Source organism: Scomber japonicus, chromosome 20, assembly GCF_027409825.1.
Source record: "Scomber japonicus isolate fScoJap1 chromosome 20, fScoJap1.pri, whole genome shotgun sequence".
Lineage (NCBI taxonomy): Eukaryota > Metazoa > Chordata > Actinopteri > Scombriformes > Scombridae > Scomber > Scomber japonicus.
The window spans coordinates 19822372-19831143 of record NC_070597.1 but is presented as its reverse complement, the minus strand read 5'-3'; the positions used below and the strand labels follow the sequence as shown (position 1 = coordinate 19831143).

The 8772-nt window shown below is 40.6% G+C and overlaps 1 protein-coding gene across 1 annotated transcript; it reads left to right on the top strand.

Annotated features, from left to right (window-relative positions):
* Positions 1-768: 768 nt before the first annotated feature.
* On the top strand, positions 769-7120 carry maff (v-maf avian musculoaponeurotic fibrosarcoma oncogene homolog F). The gene is made up of 3 exons (XM_053340927.1): positions 769-833; positions 3720-3787; positions 4034-7120. Exons 2-3 carry the CDS (start codon positions 3755-3757, stop codon positions 4475-4477), a joined length of 477 nt encoding a protein of 158 aa, XP_053196902.1. The 5' UTR covers positions 769-833; positions 3720-3754; the 3' UTR covers positions 4478-7120.
* The last annotated feature ends 1652 nt before the right edge of the window (positions 7121-8772 follow it).

Genomic DNA, 8772 nt, shown 5'->3' with positions numbered 1-8772 from the left:
CTTCACTTTCATTTATCACAGCCTTTATTGGTAGTTACAAAGTTTCCAGGAAAATTTTATGACTTTATGAAACCAGACACAAAATGGAGAACTTCTATATTGTGTCTGTGGGACAGTGGAGGGTACTGACTTAGCCTACTTTTGGGGACACATTTCAGACTACTAAAGGCCAGTCAATTGGCGACAAAAGCTGTGGCCCTAAATCGTAAAATGCGGATTTTTTTGGATTAGTGGTTAAGGTTAGGGTTATGTTAGGGTTAGATTAGGGTTAGATTTAATGTCCCCAAAAGTGACCTAAGTGTATATGTGTGTGTCGGTGTGTGTGATCGTGTGATTAGCTGGGTGTATTGTGTATGATGTGTATGATGTTCTGTATGTTTGTTTGAAGTGGTCTTAGATTCATGACTTTTTAATAGGTTTTTTTTAAAGAAAGGATTACGTGTATTTATTGTTGAGCTCAGCTGAATTTTCCCACTTCCATTTCTTGTGCTATTTTAAACACTGTGAGTAAAAGTCGCCTCCCACTTTGTATCTTTTTAAAAATCTTGCTGTTTTCCAGGGAAGTTGTTGTTGCTGGGAAAAGCGGAGGGGAGCGGTGGGGAGGGGGGGCGGTGGCTGGTCATGGAAAACTTCTGGGATGCAGGGATTCCTTGTTTACATCCTCCCGGAGTACGCCGCGGGGGCGGGGTTGGCTCCGCCCTCATTCTTTAAACCTGACGTCATTGTCGCTTGTGTTTTTTATGAATGAAAGAATCCAACCTCAGAGAGCAGCGGAGTAATTCCGGGAAAAGGCGGACTGACATTTTGTCGCCCGAGTCGCTTCGACCCAGCAGGTAAATGATAATCTTTTCTCTTCAATATATTAAAAATAAGATTATTTTCGCTTGAATTCGTCGGTAAGAGCCGAGTAGGAGAGGAATGCTACCCGTCAGAGAGTCGGACCAGTGAGCAGGCAGCTGTTTGCTCTAATCTGCTTTAGCTCGTCACAAACCGTTCATGCTAAAGGTGCTAGCTGTTAACATTACTAGCATGTTGAACGGCGCGGATAATTTGGTCATAAACCATCACATTTATACATTTATGTCTTTATATACGCAAAGTTTGACTGCTAGAGGCTCACTCTATAACCTCCCCTTGTAACTGAATGTTTTAAAACAATTTAAAGGGAGTATTTAAAGGCTTACTAAAATGGATGTCGAGGGGCACTCGTGATGGCTGTTTACTATAGCAGCAGCCTCATCTCCCTATAAGGATAAAAGGGTGGATTGTAGTTGTAGCTAGAGGAATAAATACAGTTTCCAGTCGTTGTGTAGTTGTATAATATAATACAGAATAGATATTTAAGTGTTTTTATATGATAAACTGTGTTAGTTAAAGCGTTTGGCGGTGCTGCGTTCACTTGTTGCTCTCTACTTCGGTAACTTAGCGTTTTTGTTATAAGCGTTTTATGTCCTCTAACGTGGTGCTTTTGGGGAAGTATAAACGTGGATATCCTGTGCTGTTTGTATAAATACAGAAAGACGTGGTCACTTATGGTTAGCCTGTGTTTGGACTGACTGGTAGGCTTGGCTGAGCAGAGCAAAAACGCTTTATTGCTGAATCACCCTGACTTTACGAAACGGCCGGCGGTCTCATCGGTTTACAGCCCGGAGTCCGCCGGCTGTTTCAGCAACCTCCACTCCCCACGTATTTCGGGAAATCAAGTGTATTGTTTGGGGAAAACTACAAGCTATTTTAACAGGTGCCTTTTGAAGCATGTCCGTCACGGCTCATATACATGTCGTAGGCCTCCATGTGCTGTTAAAGCCTGTTGTTGTTGTACTGTTAATAACTCAAGTGTTTACATAACAAAGTGGTGGTAAAGTCTGCCAAATAAATGTGACTATGTAACTTCATCAACACTCTTTTCTTCTGGTTAGTCCTTCCTGTCTGGTTAACCTGACTGGAGACTGAGATAGTGTGTTGTCTGTAGTCATTAGCTACATCTACTTGTTGTGTAAGGCTGCTGTGTCCACACATGCTTTCATATATATATATATTTTTTAAAAGTTGACAGTAGTGAGTCCAAGAAGGCTATTTTCATTATAGGTCATGTTCGTTATAAATGAAAGTGTGCTGTAGTATTGAAATTGTAAATGAAAGTAAACCAATTTCAGTTCAGCAGTCTTTCATAATCGGGGGGTTATAAATGTGTTGTAATTCTGAATCACAAACAGGAAACAACCAATTTCAAGTCAACATACCTTGACTTAAAATAATCCGCATTAAAAATTGATTAAACTCAAAAGACATGGTCAAATCTAAAGTGACTATAATGGATTTCCCCATAGGTTTCTCTCACATGGTGCTTTGAAAACAAAGGGCATGCCCCCGTCTTCAGGACTCTGTGGTTGAATGATTTACAGTAGGAAAGAGACTGAAAGAAGAAGAAAAAAAGTCTAAAAGATCATAAATATGCTCTCAGATCCCAGCGTAGACTGTAATTAAGATGTGGTGAAATTCAGCTGCTGTGTGACCTTGTCTAGATCAGCCTGTCTCTCAAAGACAAATGACAGTGCGAGGAGTTGGGTCATCAGAGGAGAAGCCAAAAAGGTCAGGGGCAACCACAGGACTGTGTTTTGACACTTCATGTAGATGCTGTATCAGGCCTTTTCTGCTGTTCATCACTGTGGAGTGACATAATAAAACCCCATTCCCTATTTAAAAAAACCCAATGTTACAATATTCATTCTCCAAAAACTATGTTGGGAAAACACCCTGTGGTGGTGATGATGTCAAGGTTAGAGTATTTTGATCAAATGTTAATGTCAAGAGATATTTCTGCTTCTGCAGCCAACGTGTGTGTGAGCGTAGCTGCTTAATCAGCATAATTGAGGTGAAGTGAACGCAGCCAAAAATTGCCTAGTTAAAGTGCAGAGTCATATTTTTATCAGCATGATGACCTGAAGCCCACAACCAAGAAATGACGAGGGGGAAAAAGTTGAAGTTTAAGTTGGCCCACTTACAGGTTGGACTTTAATCCCACATAACAGCTGACCTTTAGAGCGGTGTAGAAAGTCCCCACGCTGTCTGTTAAGCGGGAAGAACAATTAAATGAGTTGACCAAATCCTGTGTTACCCTCTTCTTTTTCATATCATATCAAGAAAGGTCAACACATTGTTTTTACCCTTTTTATATAAACTTGTTATTATCATATTAGAAAAATGATTCAATAAGTTTTAAAACAAGCTGTATGTAGTTGTGTTCTTTTTCATTTAAAATATCACTTAAAACTGAAACACATTTTCCTTTCCTCGTTTTTTTTTTCTCCAATGAAAGCTTTGAGCCGTTGGTGTTGTGTTGACAAGAGGAAGTGAATTGGTTAGGACACCTGCTTTGAGCAACCAAAGGGCAGACACATGATAGCTTCCTCCTCACTATTCCAGCAAACACACACAGAGAAAGAGAGAGAGAGAGAGAGAGAGGCATGTCCCTTTCAAAACCTCCTCCTCCTTTCATATCGAACCACAGAGTTTAATGAGAGAGCGCTTTTTTAGAGAAGCATGAAAGATCAGCGGCTTCTCCTTTCTCCTTTATCGTGCATGACCGGCCGTCTTGTGAGCGGGTGGTAAATGTCAGGCCAAATATGGACCAAGGCGACATTATGCCCCCCCCCCACCCCCCAGAGTCACATGTCATAACATACCTATTTAATGTGTCCTGTTTTGTCTTCTTCCAGAGTGTCTGTATCTGTGTTGACTGGTGCTTCAGATCATGACGACGGAGAGAAACAGCAAAGCCCTGAAGGTAACACGCAGCCAGAAACAAAAAGCCTATTTTATTATCTGAAGAATGAGTCATGTTTATGGCCTTGGGATATTTTTACTAGAGGGGAAACAGCTATGTTGAAAAGATTTTTTTACTGTCCTTCCTTTTGAGTTATTCTTTAACATTTAGCATTCCTTTCTCCTCTTCCTTTCTCGTGCTTACTCATCTTTTTTTTCCTTTTTTTTTTCCATCACCTCATCCAACTTCCTGCTTCCTCCACTTCAGGTGAAGCAGGAATGCGGTGAGAATGTGCCCGTCCTGTCGGACAGTGAGCTCATGTCCCTGTCGGTGCGGGAGCTGAACCTCCACCTGCGCGGCATGTCGCGCGAGGAGATCCAGAAGCTGAAGCAGCGCCGGCGCACCTTGAAGAACCGGGGCTACGCCGCCAGCTGCAGGGTCAAGCGAGTGTCTCAGCGCGAGGCCCTAGAGCAGCAGAAGCAGGAGCTCCAGAGAGAGGTGGACAGGCTCGGGGCCGAGAACGCCGGCATGAGGAAAGAGCTAGAGGGGCTCGGCGCTCGCCTCGCCGCGCTCCAGAGGTTCGCCAGAGGGCTGGAGGCCGGCGGGGGCAACCTGCTGGCCACAGCCCCGCGTCTCAACACCGCCTCGGTCATCACCATCGTCAAGAGTCCACCACAACCTCATCCACAGAGAGAACAGGAGCCGTCCTAGAAGCAGCTACTGCAGCCAGACTAGTGGGAGGGACACAACCTGCAATGCAACTACATACACATACACACACACACACACACACACACACACACACACACACACACACGACAGGAAAACAGGAAAACAACATTAGTAGGAAAATACTAAACACTTGCATTACGCCTCGTTCACATTATGACATCCAGGAGTCAGAGTGGTGTGTAACATCACCTTGCAGACAACAACTATGCTCAGTTTTCCCCAAGTAAGGGCCAGGACCAGCTGGAAAAACTGAGTCCCACTGTTCTCTACTTAATGCTGCTTTTATAACACTTCAGCTTAGTTAACAGATTTGTGCTTTTTTTATTTTTTATTTTTTTTTAAAGCCTCTCAAAGTTTGTTCAGAAAGAAACATGCGGCAGGTTTAATGTGAGCGAGGCGTAGAGCGCTGACACACCCACAAAACTCAGACAGAACATGCACACACACACACACACACACACACACACACACACACACACACACACACACACACATACATACACGTGCAACAAAACCCTCACACTCTCTTCCCCCCCTCCTCGACCCACACGGGAGGGGGGGCGTTGACATTGACTCAAGTGGACTAAGTGACTGAAGCCAGACCAACCCGAACCACAGTTACTGTACATCATCACCGCTCAGCAAGTCCAGCGGTGATGCGAGGAGGCCGAGGCCTTGCTCCGCTTCTGTTTGTTTTGTTTTTTTTTTTGTTTTTTTTACAGCACCTGACAGCAAAACTCAAAGGGTGGAGCGGATGTATGCGCGGCCTCCTCCACCCCCTACAAGCATCTGCACTCCTGGTACATTTGTAGTGTGACATTACTGGTTGTTTAAGTAGAGTTTCTCAACCTCCTGTGATTGATAAGCAGGCGGATCACAAGGAGATCTGTAAAGACTAATATATGGATGATCTTTTGAATTTGGAAAGGAGTCAGAGCTTCCCACATGCTCAGATTTCATGTGACAGCTCTCTAACTACTTCATGAGTCATGAGTCATCACAGACAGTCCTGGAAAAAGGTTGAGAAACGCTACATTAGCACATCACTAATTCCTTTTTTTTTTTTTAAAAAGATGTCCATTTAGTGATTTTTTTTTTTTTTTTTTTTTTTTTTGGGAGGGGGGATTCACTTGTCACTACTCCTCTACTTCTTCTACCTGAGAATCATCCCTGTGCAGGATAGTAGTTTTTGTTTCTGCTAGTGAACACACACCTCACACGAATGCAGTGCCTTCAAGTGTATGCAGGAGATCCAAGAAACCTAAGAGGTTAAAAGTGGACTGTAATCGCTTCTTCTTCTCGACTGTTCACCATCACACATTTTGACTCTTTTTTGTGATTTGTAAGGATTCTCGACTATAATCGCACATTACTCATTTCACAACCCCACCCACCTCCCCACTGTGCAGTAACTTTGCTACAGTCTGCTGTGGCTTCCTTTTTTTTTTTTGTCATATCTGGTAAGACCTGACGACAGATGTTGGTCATTTTGCTTAAAAAAAACGTGTCAAAGTGGAGTCACATCTGGTAGGAATTACGCTCAAAGTCGACGCAAACTCTCAGCATACATTCCTGTTGTTTTTTGTTTGTTTGTTTGTTTGTTTGTTTTTTTGTCGTTCTTATTTGTAATGTTTGTTTGTGCCGTTGAGAGACGAAAATGTTGAGTGACATTTATCAGAGATATATTCTATATTTTATTTGTATTTAAAGGTAGATATTATGAAAAAAGACAAGCTAACGAGTGCTGTGATGTTATCTATGTTTTCAGAAGTACTTACATATGACTAGTCTGGGGATATTCTCATGTCTAATTATTGTGTGGCGACGACGATGATGATTACTTTACAAAAATGTTAATTATTAGCTATGTAGAAATATGCTCAAAGCCAATGGCCATATTGCTGTATGATGATTTTTTTTTTGTTTGTGTGTGTGTTTTTGCCACGTTTTTACTGGCTTGTCATAGTGAATTCTTGGAGGGATATTATTTTTCTATGATGATTTGTATGTTATGTCGTGTGAAAAAAACAAAAAATTTGAGGTCACTTCCGAATTCGGCAGGGCAGGGGGGCAGAAACACGGGACGTTTTTAAAGGATGAATCGAACGGCTTAAATTGGGAGAGATGGATGGAGAAGAGGAGGAGATAAAGAAGGTTGAGGAGTTGTAGGATGATGGAGAAAGAAAGTAGGAAAAAGGAGGATTTGGGGAAGAAGGTGGGGAAAGAGGTTATTCACTTGAAAACCTCCATCGACCGTAAGCCCGTTTGAGTCCAGATGTGCTAACTCGGCTCAAGCGGGCTTCGGTTTCATGGAGTCTCGGCCACTGAACAGCGCTAGCAATATCATTTCTAAGCAGGCATTGTAACACAATTAGACTGTGTTGACAAATAACTCCTTAAAGATACGAGGCATATATTTAGCTATATAAATATCCTTGTGGCAAAGCATTTATTCTCAATATTTTAACGTCTCACATCTGTCAAAATTGTGCTGGATGTTTTGTAATACTTGCAAAACAAAAAATGGTCTTTGTATTTATTACTTGTATTTTTTCTATTGTGAAAATTTAAGTACATTGTCTATTTTATATATTAATTATAATAAATGTTGTACATATTGTACATAAAACGGTGTGTTTGTGGTTGTCGGCTGGATCGGAGCAGCAGATGAACACGTGGTGTAAGAATCTACAGCAGTGTCTCCAACCCTGATCCTGGAGAGCTACTAGCCTGCATGTTTTAGGTCTCTCCCCACTCTAACACACCTGATTCTAAGTATTAACTCGTTATCAAGCAGCTGAAGTGTGTGTCAAGGGTTTGATAACAAGTTAATTATTAGAATCAGGTGTGTTACAGTGGAGAGATACCTAAAACATGCAGGGTAGTAGCTCTCCAGGATGTATTGGACTCTGGATCAGAAGATGAAGTTATATGGGCTTCTGTTTTTAAAGCATAACATACAGTGACCAATGTTTATGTTAATAAATTAAGTAACAAATTCAGAGCAAAAAAAAGACATTACCTGATACTATACAGTTGTAAGTTATTTGCATGTTAAGGTGCATCTGAGGCAACTTCTGCTAAATTCTTGGTGTTTAATCAGGGTTACATCTGCTGTGGCTTGGGTGTTACTTTCAGTATTTTTGCATTGTACAGTGTATATAGATCTTAATGTGTTACTATAATTTGCTTCATTGAGTTTGACAGAAGAACATCAATAGACCAGTAAAAAGATATATATAAAAAATGCCAGCTCATCTTATTCAGCAGAGCTTTTACCTAGCCTAGCAATGGAGTACTTTAAGGTAGCTTGTGAAGATTTGAGAACCAAAGACTGAGATTCTAGAGTTTTTAGAATAATATATAAAAATCTGTTAAATGTAGTTTTGCTATTAAAATGTTCAAATGATGTGAAACAGACCTTACATTCTATATAGCCTGCAGTATAGAAAACAGGAGTAAAAAAATACTTGACTAAATATCTTTTATTATTTCTCCAGATATTTCTCCATTTGACATGAAACAGTAGCATGAGCAGCTTCATAATGTACAAGACTAGAAACCAAAACAATCATTGAAATAATAATAATATAATAAAAAAAGTTATGAATTAAAAGTACAAAACTATGTTTTTCCTGTGCTCAATGTTTACAGCATATATATAATTATTTCCACATACATCACTATTATTCCTCCTGTAGACAGCACTTAAAACTTCATATACAATGTTAGTCTACAGCGTTTCCTCAGCGATATATCATATACATCTCATAAGATCATGTAACATGTCACCAAACCATGTTGAAAGTAGAGAAAGAGGCAGAAGAGTGCAGCTTCAAAAGTGAAATTATGGCATTCAAAGTGCGGTAACATGGACATGCTGTCTACATTACTGTTATTATAATAAGAATATCAGGCAACATCAGGCAAGACAACCTGCCTTTAGGAGCTTCACTCAAACTATTTCCACCCTGATAAGAAAATATGTAGGAAAATTGCTTTTTTTATAGCACAAAAAAAAAAAGTTCAAAATAAAAGAAGCACACTACCAGATTCACAATACATGCTATAAAAGTAATACAGGGTGTTTTGTTGCTCGGTCATGATAGATGAAATCCACAGTTTGTATCTATGTCAAACTGCAGCAACCCAATTATCCAGACAACACTAAGCGATGTCTAAAAAAAGGCCAGTCCTCCTGTGCACAGACGTGGCTTCTCTCCTGTTTAAAACTATGTCAGGCAGAAATTTAAAAAAACAAAAACAAAACACAC

Coding starts and splice junctions, on each gene's coding strand:
- maff (XM_053340927.1), top strand. CDS start 3,755: ATGACGACGGAGAGAAACAGCAAAGCCCTGAAG. Junction 3,788..4,033: donor GAAACAGCAAAGCCCTGAAG/GTAACACGCAGC, acceptor CCTCCACTTCAG/GTGAAGCAGGAATGCGGTGA.